Below are 14,795 nucleotides of genomic sequence, written 5' to 3'. Positions count from 1 at the left end.
CTCCCACGGGTGGTCACGGAGGTGACCAAAAATAAGCTTGTGGTCTCTCCCTGGTTTCTTGCGAGGGATGCTGTAACCTGCTGCCTCCTCTGCGTGGTTTGCTGTTACCAGTCTTGGTTTGGTTTCTGCTTGATGAATCGCAGAGATAAGTAGTATAAAAGCAAGAAGCTGCCAACGATGGCAGTAAGAATGAGATAGCTCACATAGAGAGGATGGGAGTCCAGGTCCAGAGATTGAGTGACCTGTAATCATGAATAACATAATTGGGAATGGACACACAGTTTTCATGCTGGATCTGTGATGTGTGTTTCTGATGTAAGCTTCCTTGGTCCCTGCCACCCTTCCCCTTGGTTTCCAGCTGGGTATGACTGTATGACTTTCAGAGTGGTTTGGTAGCTGGTTACAGACACACTATGTCTAGTGACTGGTGTTTCAGAAAAATATAGCTCAGCTTCTGAGCAAGTCCAGCAAGCATGTAGTTGGGGCTTGCATGGGAATAGCTGCCCTTTATTCTTTTCCTCCACTGAAAACAAAGACATAAAAAGAGTGACCGCTGCAGAGACATCTGTAAGGGACACATTTTAAATATACCAGCTACAGCGTGACTTCATGCACCGATTTAGGGCTCACCGAAATTGAGTCCTACATCATGTGTTTAATTACATCAATAGCATTCTAAGTGGTTATCAAAAGTTTGTGGCAAATTTTACTGGTGACTTACAAGTTTCCCAGGTATTTGAAAAGTGGTGTTTCCCACAGTTGCTTCATATGTGGTGTCAGTGAACTGAATTTGCATCATGCTTTGAAAATTCCATCTGAGAAAAGAGATTTTAGAAAACCAAGATGGAACTGGAAAAAAAAAAATGGCAGAAAGAAATAAATTGATACACATACAGCTAAGACCTCAACAACTACTGTGTTCCTGCTAAATACAGCAGGTTTGTCTAACCTCTTGACAACTATAGGTTCTAAAGATATACAGTTTATTAGTGGACAAAATGGCAATATACTTGATACTGTCAGGTGGGCATGGAGAATTATGAGAGCTGACATCCACATCTGTCAAGTTCCCACTTGTCAATTAAGTCTTACTGGTGCTCAATCTTTCTCTACTGAATATTACTTCTTTTTACTGAAAAATTTAGCAACCACATAACTCATTTCACTAGTGCTTTTTTGACAAAACTTGGTGTTTCCTCATTCTCAGATGAAGAAACTAATGAAAAATGAACCGTCTGCTTCACCATCACCACCCAAGAAGATACTTGCAAAGCTGAGTTTTCCTATGTAAGTTATGTTCAGCCTCACAACAACCAGGCAGTAATGGAAGCCATTGATGCTTCAGTTTGGAGGGATGATGGGAGTTTTGTCTTACCTGTCCAGAGGTTTGCCAGGCTTATCACAAAGCCACCACTCAGGTAGAACGATGTGAAAAGGATGTTGCCAAAGAAGGCTGAGAGCTGTAACGTTGGCAGCAGTGCTGCCACCCAAAGTGCCATAGCACGGGCACTGTACACAGCCAGCCACACTGAGAGGAAGTTGAGCAGGAAGTGTGCTGGTTCAGGAATGAGGTTTGCCAGCCAGTAGATGGGTATTCCGTATATTATAACAAAAGCACAGTGTTCTGGGAGCTCCCCCAAAATCTGTTCAGGAGGTGGGGAAGAATTAAAAAAGTGCGATGATAGTTACAAAAGCACTTGGCATACACCTTGATGTACTTAAGGGGCTGTTCAGAAAAACTACAAAAAATACTCCCTTAGAATGCAATCATCTCCCTGTTAGGTGTTTCTGCATGTCACTGACAACAATCCACAACAGAATTTGAAATCCTTACTAGTTTTTCCTCCAGCTGTGACAATTCCTATAACAAATTGAGAGGATTCTTGTTACAGATTAGATGTCTTGTTTTGCTACAGTTTTGGCAGGTTCTGAAAACTCAAGACACTTTTCTTGAGAACTGGTGTGCTTGTTAACAATAACATAGTTACTGAACCATGGCAATGTATGTTTTGTCCAAATTTAGTTGAGCCTAGTGTGAGATCAAATTTGAGACATATTTGGCTGTTGGGTCACTGCCCTACCCTGTCCCAGGGTCCACTTGGTAACTATTTAACTCATTGTAAAACAAAAACATGCATAGGATTTTCCAAATAACCTAAAGATATGTATGGAGAGCATTATGATTATTTTTTCCAAAGGAGGTGGCTACTATAATACTAAGGTTGTAAAAAATGGCATTGATTTTTCTATGAATAATGTGCAATCTTTGTGACACAACCCAAAGAATATTTTTCTCTGGCAACCACTAATAAGCATTTAAAATTTTAGGCAGAAATGGAAACCTAAATTACAGATGCCACGGCAGGCAGAACATCTAACAGTAGCAACATCACAAAGAAGAGATTGTTCTAAAACCTTGTAAAAAAGAGAATGCAATTTTTTTAAAGTTCTGAATGTATTTCCAGAAACTCTGTCTCTCTATGTGCTTAGTACAATTGCCTTTCTCTGACCAGCACAGGCCCAAACAACTGCTGGCAATGTCACAGTTATCATTTCTGTTTTACATTTGCTTTAGTGTTAAACATTAATGTTTTGCTGTGCAACTCAAGACACACTCAAACCTCCCAGGATGTGGAATATGCAGGCATGTAAAACTGCCTAAACACTCAAATTTGATGTTGAGATTTCCCAAATTTCAGACAAAAAACAAACAACCAAAGATTCTTCTTTGGCCTTTCTGCAGTGGGATCTCAGCCATGATTTATGGCAACAGATTATAGTAGTGTGAGGTTTAATCCATTAATGCCAAGGCAGCAAGATGGATAGCCTTAGCTGGCAGAAACAAAAGAACAAAGTCTGATATTAATGTGATCGTTTATACACAAGGCTTTGGTTTGTTTGTAGCTTTTAATGTTAAAGCCAGCTGTTTGCATTTCCTGGCAACAAAACCAATTACCTTAGCAAAGAAATATGGGCTAACAGAGTACATTCCATCTTCCAAGTCGTGATAAAGCATAGCTCTTTCCGAATGACCTGCAGGGTACAACAAACAGTTTGGTTTCGTCCTAGGATTGCATTAATAAATACAATTTTTAAAAACCGGTTTAGGGGGTTTCTGATTTTGATTGTTTGTAACATTTATAAGAAAACTGACACTTACATTTGGCAATAACATCCAAGATCACTGTGAATGGGATTAGTGCACCTATCATGTATAACAGTGCTGCTGTGTCACGAATAGAGAGTCCATTTTCCTCATGGCCGTAGTACAAAAATCCAATTAATAATGACATGAGAAGGGCCTCAAATCCATGGATTAATAACGTTGGAAGATCTCTGAAGTCATTGGAGACTTGACGACTGGGAAAACAGCAACACTGACCATGAGGTATAGTCCTTTCTAATGCCAGCTACATACAAATGGATTGCCCTAAACACTCCGTTAAACTCAATTAGCGTACCTGCAGCATGCCTAACAGGAGCCAATACTGGTAGCGATGTTCTACGTGTGCTACACCAGCCGATCGTGATTCTTTTACGAACACAAGCGTAAAATCCAACTACAATGCTCATTATGCTGGCTATAATCATTGAAGTCTCCTGGCTTCAAACCTGGCAGAGGTGTAAGACTGGCAATATTTGAGCGTACCGCACACCTGCCTGGGCTTGCAGAGGGTTGAGTCACCATGCTTCCACATGGTTATCAGGATGGTAGAACCCAAAATTGGGACCATATTCCTGAGCCTGGAGTCTTCTGATGTTCCTTAAAGCCACAGGCTCCCAGCAAATTAAGCCAGAGTGAACTGTGTCTAAGACGAGCCTTGGGACAGAAAGGTGAGGTTGTATGCCTGGCTGTCATCCTTGTTGGGGCTGGGGTAAGCCTGTAAAGCAACACCTCTGCTGTACAGCTTGCTTGGGCTTAATGCGCGCTCTGCACTTCCAACGCTTCTCAATGTTTCTCATTTCTCATTTTGCGGTTCACAACATAAATGGACATGAGCCATAACTGTTTATGCTGCCAATAAGGTTACCTTAATAATATAGTGAACTGCTTTAAGGCTCCTGGTAACTGATCACTGGAATGTTGAGGCATGTTGATAGCCTCCTCTGAACTTAAATGGGGCCTGACAAAAAGAAGAGGAAAGACATTAGCACGGGCTCTTTCTGTTATTTCAGATATACTGTCCAACACACTTCCTTACCTTTGCTTGCTGAATGTGGTTGCAGCATTGTCTCCTTCAGTAACCTTCCACAAGAAATCATCAAAACCTTTTACTTTTTCTAGGAATAACTTGGCAAGAGTATTTGCTCTTTTTCGGCTTTCCATCTCCTTTTCTGCAGTCTGTTTATCAATACTGGTCAAATCAACTGAAAGATACAATTTAACATGAGACTGTATGCTACAGTTGTGATAACTTCATGATGTGTTTAGAATCAAAGATTCCACGGTGAACAGACAGCACAACCTGTGTGCATGTATTCAACTAAAATGGCTAAAACTGTATCTGTTACTTTAGAAAAGGAGAGAGTGTTGATATACTTTCTCTAGGGAGATGTTTCTTACCTAGTCATTCAATAAGTCACTGAATGATTTCACTGGAAGTGTTTAAGAAGAGACTGGATGAGGCACTTGGTGCCATGGTTTAGTTGATTAGATGGTGCTGGATGATAGATTGGACTCAATGATCTTGAAGGTCTATTCCAACCTGGTCTATTCCTCTCCTCTCCTCTCCTCTCCTCTCCTCTCCTCTCCTCTCCTCTCCTCTCCTCTCCTCTCCTCTCCGAACCTCTCCGAACCTCTCCTCTCCTCTCCGAACCTCTCCTCTCCGAACCTCTCCTCTCCTCTCTGAACCTCTCCTCTCCTCTCCTCTCCTCTCCGAACCTCTCCTCTCCTCTCCTCTCCTCTCCTCTCCTCTCCTCTCCGAACCTCTCCGAACCTCTCCGAACCTCTCCTCTCCAAACCTCTCCTCTCCTCTCCGAAACTCTCCTCTCCGAAACTCTCCTCTCCTCTCCGAACCTCTCCTCTCCGAACCTCTCCTCTCCGAACCTCTCCGAACCTCTCCTCTCCGAACCTCTCCTCTCCGAACCTCTCCGAACCTCTCCTCTCCGAACCTCTCTGAACCTCTCCGAACCTCTCCGAACCTCTCCTCTCCGAACCGAACCTCCCCTCTCCGACCCTCCCCTCTCCGACCCTCCCCTCTCCGAACCTCTCCTCTCCGAACCTCTCCGAACCTCTCCGAACCTCTCCTCTCCTCTCCGAACCTCTCCTCTCCGAACCTCTCCTCTCCTCTCTGAACCTCTCCTCTCCTCTCTGAACCTCTCCTCTCCTCTCCTCTCCTCTCCTCTCCTCTCCTCTCCTCTCCTCTCCTCTCCTCTCCTCTCCTCTCCTCTCCTCTCCTCTCCGAACCTCTCCGAACCTCTCCTCTCCGAACCTCTCCTCTCCTCTCCGAAACTCTCCTCTCCGAAACTCTCCTCTCCTCTCCGAACCTCTCCTCTCCGAACCTCTCCTCTCCGAACCTCTCCGAACCTCTCCTCTCCGAACCTCTCCTCTCCGAACCTCTCCGAACCTCTCCTCTCCGAACCTCTCTGAACCTCTCCGAACCTCTCCGAACCTCTCCTCTCCGAACCGAACCTCCCCTCTCCGACCCTCCCCTCTCCGACCCTCCCCTCTCCGAACCTCTCCTCTCCGAACCTCTCCTCTCCGAACCTCTCCTCTCCTCTCCTCTCCTCTCCTCTCCGAACCTCTCCTCTCTGAACCTCTCCGAACCTCTCCTCTCCGAACCTCTCCTCTCCGAACCTCTCCTCTCCTCTCCGAACCTCTCCTCTCCGAACCTCTCCGAACCTCTCCTCTCTGAACCTCTCCGAACCTCTCCTGTCCGAACCTCTCCTGTCCGAACCTCTCCTCTCCTCTCCTCTCCTCTCCTCTCCTCTCCGAACCTCTCCGAACCTCTCCGAACCTCTCCTCTCCTCTCCGAACCTCTCCTCTCCTCTCCTCTCCTCTCCGAACCTCTCCTCTCCTCTCCTCTTCTCTCCTCTCTCATGTGAATGGCATGTTCTGACTTTCACATCTCTTAAAGTGGAAAATGATCACTTTCACTACCTTGCGCAGAAGTATGAGGTTTAATTTATCACTGGAATTGCTCTGAGGTTGATTGATTCAGTGACCATGTAGATGTATGTATGCCTGGTAAACAGGTGGCTCTGATTGTCCAAGTGTTGAACAAGCTCTTTGAGCAAAGGAAACTTTTGTATCTTAGGGGTGGAGAAGGCTGTGGCATAGATCAGATGGATAAAATGGTAATGAGAACTTGAAGTGGTTGATAGGAGGTGGTGGAGTCACTGTCCCTCAAGGTGTTCAAAAAAGGATTGGACATGGCACTTGGAGCCATGGTTTAGTTGTCATGAGGTGTTGGGTAATAGGTTGGACTTGATGACCTCTGAGATCTTTCCCAACTTGGTTGATTGTATGATTCCCTACCATAATATTGTGAATTACTATTTCAGATTTTTCTAAATTTGGTAGTGGCTTGAGAGGGGTGCTGAGAATAAAGTCTGTATTTCATTCCTGGCATGTAGGCATTTAAAACCTGTTATGTCTTTGACTTAAATCACATGGTTTTTCCCTCCATCTGCAAAATTATGGTTATCTTTTTTTTTTTTTTTTTTTAATCTTACAGAGGTGCCATAGACTTTACCTGATACTGAGAAAGCCTGAGAAGAGCACTATCTAAGAACAACATAGTAGCAGCAGCAGTTGACTTAGAGCTATTTTGTCACTTTTTTTTTTTTAATCTGAACTTATAATAGTATTTTCCAATGTTGACCCTCAGTGTAGAGTGACATTACCTGTCATTTTGCAGGTGCTTTTTGAGAGAAATGTTGTTGTGCATTTCATAACTGCTTACACTGGGCTGATCATCTCTCTTCAGTCACAATCTGCCCCTACCCCTTCACTTCTGTCATGGTCTCCTGTTTCTCTCTGAGACACACAGCAAATGCTGTGTGTATTTCTGTCAGGGGCTCCTTCTTGCTGTGGGATTCTCTACCATCCTGTCCCATTTCTCCATTTCTGATGCCCATATTTCTGTCTCTGATCTTCCACCTCCCTTTCTCATCTCTCACTGCCTCCATGTAGTAGAGGTTTGTAAGAACAGGCTGTAGCTGCAAGTTTCTCCAGGACTGCCTCTGATTCTTCATCCCCATATGGGAGTGCTACAAGCCTTCCTCAAGGCTGCCCTTGGCTCTGAACCACAGAGGTGACGAAGGTCTTTTTGCAGGGCTTGACACTGGGGTTGACTTCTGTTTATGTCTGCACAGCTGAAAGCACCTGCCACCACCTGCCACATAAGCACGGCCAAAGAGGTAATGCCAAAGCATTGGGACTGCTCTCTGTACAGTATTTCCTAGCCAACTTGGGTACAAAGACCTAAGGGCTGGAATTGAATCAACCTCTGTGGTGACTACTGCCATTAGATTAAAAGGCCCAGATTCCCTGTGCATGTTGCAAAAAGCTTCAGAGGAATGGATTTGGAACCATGCAGTTAACTTTCTTTAAGAAGAGAAATAAAAAGATTGCTGTTCTGGATTTGGTTTTCTTCCTTCCCAACATGCTCTACTGATCAGCACTTCTGCTTCCCATTTACTGTTCCAATTGTGTATTTTCTCTCAGCCTGGAAAACTAGTGTTTTACATTTCATGATTCAGAGATGCAGGGAACTGGCTACAGAAACCCAGTTCATCCATGTCTTTCCAAGTGAGGACAAAAGTTTCAGCCATCTAAAACATGGGAATATGTGTGCAAAACACATGTGCAAAACACGTGGAAGAGTTAGAAGAAGGATTATTTAAAAGTGATTTTGTTCATACTATTTGTTTTTCTTACATTTTCTGTACTGACAAATAAGGATCTTATTAAAAACTGAACTTGCTGGACTATTGATTTGAATCAGTTATGAGGCATGTCTAAGACAGTTATAGCCAATAAAAATCAATGAAACACTTATGAAAGGAAACAATTTACACCAATTATTTTTTTTATGGCAATGTTTGATACTAACCATAGAAATCTGCAGGATTGCTGTACCTTGGGCAAGGATAGCCTAGTTCTGTGAAATACTGGACCATGTCTCTAGCTGTTCCAGAATAAACAGTGATTCCAGAAGTCATCAGAAGAACTAAATCAAACATTTGAAAGATATCTGACCGGGGCTGATGAAGTGAAAGAAGGACTAATCTGTTTCCTCTGGCCAGTCTGGATAATGTTATCACAAGGTTATGTGCAGTAAAACTGTCCAGTCCCGATGTAGGTTCATCAAGTATGAGTATTCCTGCCAAAGACAATAAATTTAGCTGTGATTTGGAAAACATGTTCCAAGTCAAATGGTGCTAGTGCATGAAATCTCACTCATAGGTTCCTTTTTTTGCTTTGTAAGTACAAAGTATATTCCATGCTGACACCACGTAATAGTGAACAACTGCAGTTTCTTTAGCTATCTTCCTGAGCATGATGTTCAAGAGTAATTATTTAAAATCTTATCTCTTACACTGGAAACTAGATTTTTAAAATTTTTCCCCTCACTGGGATGCAGACTTAGGTTCCTTATTAAATTTATGTTATTCTCTGAAGTTCTGCACTGCCTTTAGAAGCATCAGGCATTTAAATATTAATTAAAACAATAGGACTAATTTTGTATCCTTCCTACTGAAATATTTTAACCTAAATGCCCAATATGTAAATCTTTTGTATTAGTCGTGTAAATACTCACAGAGTACTTTTTAGGTAGCTCTACCTCCCAACCTGTGCTCTATTTTGCACCTATTTGTACATTTGTATGAGGAGATAGGCATGATTGGATTTTTAATTTGTTTTACAATTGGTTGTTACAAACTTGAAAGTGGTTTATTACTTTGCAATATTTGTGTTACTGTGGAACTTAATGTCTTCACTCAGTGCAAGGCAATGTCTGTACACAGACATAGTTTCTGTGTTGAGGGGTATAACATTTGGAATGTTAAGAAAGTTTTGCTTATTTTTCCTGGAGCAAATTCTTTTATTAGTTCAGTACCAACCTATCTATTCCTGAGCATCACTTCTTACAAAAAACCCCCAAACAACACCCAAACCACAAACCAAAAAACCCCCAACAAACCCAACCTAACCAACCAATCATAAACCAAACCAACCAAACAAAAACTTTATGCTTTCCCATAATTACAAAAATATAACTTTATGCAAGCAAAAAAAATTTCTCAGATCTATTTTCCAGTGGTAGAGCTCATGAGAAATCTTGCTCAACAAGAGGGTCAGTTTTAGATATATATGAGAGCAGGAGATTTTAATGCTGCAAAATCAGCTGCAGATTTAGCCTCAGATTTTGCTCCTTCTGAAAATGGTGGAAATTTCTAGTTCACCTGTAGTATGAGCCAGCCACATCAGTGAGTTGCACAAGACCACAATGACCAACTATGCATCCAGGAAAATGATCTTTCTCTTAACATGTAAAGGGGCTAGGTTGGAGGAAAAAAACCAATCCTGATGTTATAGTAGGAGAGCAGTCTTCCAAAAGTAACTTGTGCTATGTAGTCAGATAATAAACAGATATGCTGATATACACAAACCACAGCGCAGCTGTGAGGGTGATTTCAGGCAACTTTCAGTAGTCTATGTGATGGTGGTTTTAGAGAGCAGTGGATGAAAGCTACTAGGGGTCTTTGCCTGGCTCTGTCACCACTTTTCCACTGCCAAAGGTGACAGAAGCAAGAGTGGGAAGGCTGCTGAAACATTCAATTTACAAAATTATTATTATAATAATTGCAGTATTATCTATGATCAGCACTGATTTCAGTTTAAGCAAATGGACCAGCACCTAGTCACTGTGTCTAAGATTGCTATGGATAGGTAACTTCTGGGAGAGGTTGGTGCAAGACTTATCCTGAGTCATGTCCTCAAGCTGCCCCAGGGGCATTTCTGTGTAAGACTCTTTCCTGAAAGTGCCTACCTTCAGTTACTGCCCCATTTCCCCCAGTGGTCTATAGTGGGCACAAGGAAGGTGTCAGGGGTTTTGCTCACCTGGGTTCCAGAGCAGCTGCACACCAATGCTCACTCTCCGCCTCTCACCTCCTGAAACACCGCGGAGGTACTCATTGCCTACCCTGGTGTTTGCACATTGACGCAAGCGTAGCTCTGCTATGACTTCTTCAACCTTGGGGGATCCAAAGGGTTACAGGAATAAACCAAGAGTTTATCTGAACATAGATAAATCTGAAAATATGATTAATGTGGTTAAAATGGACCTGGATATTTCAGTGCTATCGGATCAAGCAACACTTGAAAACAAACCCTGATTTTAGAGATAACACTAGAAAAGACTCAGCGACCAGCAACTGAGTTCTTTCAGCCACTCTAATGCTTTCTCTAGATTGTAATTTTTTATGAGCTTTGGAACAATTACTGGTTTCTATCTTGAAAGCAAACAATAAAGGTTTATGATTCATTATATACATTTTAAAAAGGCAGATTAGCTGGTCTGACTCCAAACATGCAGGATCTCTTGGATAATTCCTGTCAGACACATTTTTGACAACTTTATTTTTTCCCCAACAGCTTAATTACCCTTTTTTCTCTTTGTGAGTCTGAGAAAAACTTTGGAAGGCGCAGTTTGGCAACGAACAATAGCGTTTCTCTGACAGTCAGGTGGGGGAGCAGTTGGTCATCCTGCCGCACGTGGGCTATGCATTTCCTAACAAGCTGAGGAGTGCTGGGTTTGTTATTGATCAGGATTTGACCAGACTTGATTTTGCCGCCGTGATCCCGGCAGGTTATCACATCAAGCAGGGATGTCTTCCCACCGGCTAGAAAAATCAAAATTGAAAAGTAAATTAGTTTCAAAGGTGATCTAGTCAGAGAGAGAGGATGGAAGTTTTTGTTCTTTCATGTGTTTTCCCCAACCTGGCTTTTCCAAAGCCACAGAGAGACAATGGTCTTGAAAACAAGAAAAAAAACCCAACCGCACAGACTACAAGCTCATGCTCAGGAAATCTCTGTCCTCTGGAACGGAGTGTGTAGCTTTACCCTTTGACATTTTGCAGCAGAACTGGGTAGTTGAGCATCAAGGATAGCTCCATGAACTCAAGGAGCAAGACCACTTTGTCCTCCTCTTACCTGACTTTCCTGTTTGAAACAGAGGTGACAAGTGATATCCTGTGCTGACTGCAGGGCTAGGACCTACCTCCTTGACAAGAGTTTTCCTTGGGGAAGGAACTCTCATTTCAGAAACAGCAGCTGGAACAGCTGACTGACTAAGGTGCTGAATGATACAGGGGAAAAGAAGCTTAATAATGATTAAAACAAAAATTATTATGACTTAAGACAAAAAGTCATTTAAATAATTAAGAAAAGCTGGCTCATGCTCTGAGGTAAGAAAAGTAAAACAATGACAGTAACCCCTGATTTGGAATTTTTCCTTTTTGTTGCATGATACTGTATGCAAACACAAAGAGCTCTCTTACTATGACTAGATGTCATTTACTTCCAGTCTCCCTGTTGAAAGATTAACTTCACACTATATTGCTCTATTTAAGAGTGATATATTGATTGCCAGTGACAATGTAAAACCCATCAGCATCTAGTTTGACTAGTTTGCTGAAAGGGTTTTGTGCTCAGTGTATCTTACCTTACAAAGGTGGTTATATCTATAACTCTGTATGTTATTTCATCATAGATTTTCCTTTTATTATCAGAAGGAGCTCTACAATACAACTTCAATTACATTAAAGATATGTGCTAAGAAAAAAAATGCATGGCTCTTTTGCAGAAATAAAGTTGAAATTTCTTCGGCATATATGCTTTGCTTCTGAGAGAGAGCATCTTCACTGAATCACTGAGCTAAGCTGATGTAGGAGTCCAGTGGAAACACAGTATGGGGGGGTTTTGCCTCCAGAGTATGGGTACCTTTTTACTTTAACAGGTCACATGTCTGCTGCTTAGCTCAGACTCAACTAACCACACCGGATAAAGGCCACTTCTCCTCCATTAGTCAGCCTCATCCTAGAAAAAATTAAACCAGTCACACCAGAAACTGAAAGGGGTGGTGGGGTGGTGGTGGTGGGGAAGTAAGAAAGAGAAATGTTTTAATGACAAACAGAAAAGGAACTGTCTTTTCTTCTCTATTTCTCTTAATCTCTTAATCCAAATACAATCTTTTATCCTGTTAGAGTTGTTTCAATCTGAAGGGCATTCCTGCTTGCGGCTATGCAAGTTGCCACTGATCTTTTCTATGGGATTTGTCCTCATTTGCCTGCTATGTACCTGAGTAAGGTGTGCAATTGGCCTGTTTTGAAACTGAGCCATGAAGCTGATGCATGTCCAGCAGAGCTGGGACTGCTGGCTGCCAGCCCCACTACACCTCAGGAAACAGCAGCAAATGAGTGCAACTTGTAACAAAACCAGGTTTGGAAGTAAATTTTGGGTTGCTTTCTCCCCAGTGTCACTCATTGTTTCCTCATACTTTGTCTCTTCATACATTTTAAATACTGTATTTGAGTGATATGTTTCCAATAGTTGTTTCTCAACTAGATTTTGACATTCAAAAGACTTCAGGGCACTCATGGCTCTGTATGTTTCATCTGAGAGTTGGTGAAAAAATGAAATGTCATTGCTCTTACCAGTGCTTCCTATAATAGCTAGCATTTGACCACTTTGAACTTTTAAATTCAGATTCTGGATTATTGACATATGAGAATGGGGATCCATTTTCCAGCTCCATGGCATTTTCATCTGTGTAAGATTTTCATACCAGGGAATCTGGGACACCATGTTAACCTAAAAAAAAGGAAGAAACAAGACCTTTCAATTACAACAATAAACTATTTAGCAATAAAAATCTTAGAGGTTATGATGTCACAAGCAGAGAATATGTTAAAATAATACTGTTTGTCAACAGAAATACATGTTAAAAAGTTCTTTCACAGCCAAGTATGGTTTTCATTCTTTGCTTCTTATTCTTGCCAGCAAGGGCTCCTGACATCCCTAATTGAACAGAAAGTCCCTCTGCCCCAGCCCTCACAGGAATAATTTGTCTCAAGACGTGAAGAATTGGATGTTTAATGGTGATGTGAATTAGTGTTATGAACCTCAACAACTTTGACTTTTAAAGTGACTCATGTGTACAAACAAGTATTACTGGATGAGCTCCCTGCTGAAGGGAAGTATATAAGTAAAACTCTTACCTGGTAGTTGAGTCCTTTCACCTCAAGAACATTTGATTTTCCACTGTATGTGAAATACAGACTGTTATCTTCCTCAGAGCAAAAAAGATCATCCTCAGTTTTGGTCTGGAAAAATTGTTAATTACAATAGTTAATTTCAATACCTAAATTCCTGTTAGAATTTAGGTTTGAGTTTGGAAAGGTAAAGCAGAGTTTGAGTTTAGAAAAGGTAAAGCAGAAGGGAAAGTATATTTTATGGCATGTTGTTGCTGAGTTCCTGTAGTGAAGAAGTCTGAAGGACTGAGATGAGTTATCTGCTAATCAGAATGAAATTTACTTTGTTCTAGTGGCATATGTGAGGACCCAACATGCTGTGCTATGCTCTTCTGTTTGCTTTCAGTTTAAATGATATCACTCCCAAAATGTAGATAAATTTCACACCAGGTAAAGAGACTGAACTCTATTTCTGCTTTTGAGGGGAAAACAATGTACTGCTGCTGCAAAGTTAGTCTATGAGATCAAAATGGTGCATATTAAAATTCATAAGTTATGGCAGCTGACAATTAAGAGTCACTAGAACTACATTCATTATTGAATTCCACAGGGATTCCTTGAGTTGGAGGCTTTATGAACAAGTAGGTGTATGACCACAAGAGCAATCTCCTTTTCTCCTGTTTTTTGTTTTGTTGTTGTTTTAATTCAGTTTCGCTACTGAAACTCAGAGTTCTGAGACATGAGTCTCCACTTGGCTTGGTTAACCTTGCATATAACTGCAATTAAGTAGTCTTCGCTGAGTCAGCTTTCTGGCTTTGGATTGTATTTAATTCTGCGTGTGTGCCTGTTGTGTTTACTCCAAACAGCCATATCTCTCCTGGAGCCTTGTGCCTTTCCAAAAAGTCAAACTCATTTCTAGCCAAGGCAAACACATGTGTTCCCTGTGTAGCAGTTACTATCTGTTCCTGTAGTATCTTTGACAGATGGTGAACATACAATCTTATTGTGCACCTCCTGCTCTCACAACAAATGAGGCTAATTAAATTGTTCAGTTATGCAGCAGAAAGCAGCATGACACCAGGCATGAAAAGCCACGTTAAAGCCCTGCAAGCTCCCCCTGCTGTCAAGCGCTCTGCACTCTTGCTTACACTGAACTTTTTTTTTTTAAAGAGGTGGTCCCCGCCAGTGCGGGGAGCTGATTTTACAGCCAGTCCTGTCCATGCTCAGAGAATTCCTGCTCCACCTACGTTTGAAGATCCCGTCTCCCAGCCCCACCACTGTGGCATCTCAGCATGGCTTGCATGGTGCCAACCTCATCCCCATTGTGCACTTGTTGGGGATAAGGGATGCTTTCAGCTCCCCATTTCAGAGCTGAAGGAGCTGAGATCCTGCTGCCTGAGAAATCCCTGGACAAGAACTGTAGCTGTGAGTGAACAAGCCTGTCGAGTTCCTTCACGTTCCGCACAGCTCTCACTCACCGGCAAGCCCTCGCATGCTATCTGACTCCAGCTGGCACTGTCTAGAGAGACGGTTTCAGTGGCTGCCTTCATGTTGGTGGTGGAAGGTCTTGCTCCCTGTAGCAGTTAGACTACAAG

The 14,795-nt window shown here is 42.1% G+C and overlaps 1 protein-coding gene across 1 annotated transcript; it reads right to left on the bottom strand.

The window, feature by feature from the left end:
• ABCG8 (ATP binding cassette subfamily G member 8) lies at nt 1-14,774 on the bottom strand. The gene is made up of 13 exons (XM_054168512.1): nt 14,697-14,774; nt 13,228-13,332; nt 12,664-12,820; nt 10,613-10,851; nt 10,070-10,202; nt 8,058-8,327; nt 4,203-4,368; nt 4,032-4,124; nt 3,161-3,360; nt 2,957-3,033; nt 1,376-1,643; nt 722-849; nt 1-242 (listed from the first exon to the last, which is right to left on the bottom strand). The coding sequence occupies exons 1-13, from the start codon at nt 14,748-14,750 to the stop codon at nt 105-107; spliced, it is 2,028 nt and encodes a 675-aa protein (XP_054024487.1). The 5' UTR covers nt 14,751-14,774; the 3' UTR covers nt 1-104.
• Nucleotides 14,775-14,795: the final 21 nt, after the last annotated feature.

This window comes from Dryobates pubescens, chromosome 16, assembly GCF_014839835.1.
Source record: "Dryobates pubescens isolate bDryPub1 chromosome 16, bDryPub1.pri, whole genome shotgun sequence".
Taxonomy (NCBI): Eukaryota; Metazoa; Chordata; class Aves; order Piciformes; family Picidae; genus Dryobates; species Dryobates pubescens.
The sequence above is the reverse complement of the archived record's forward strand: the minus strand, read 5'-3'. Positions and strand labels throughout refer to the sequence as shown.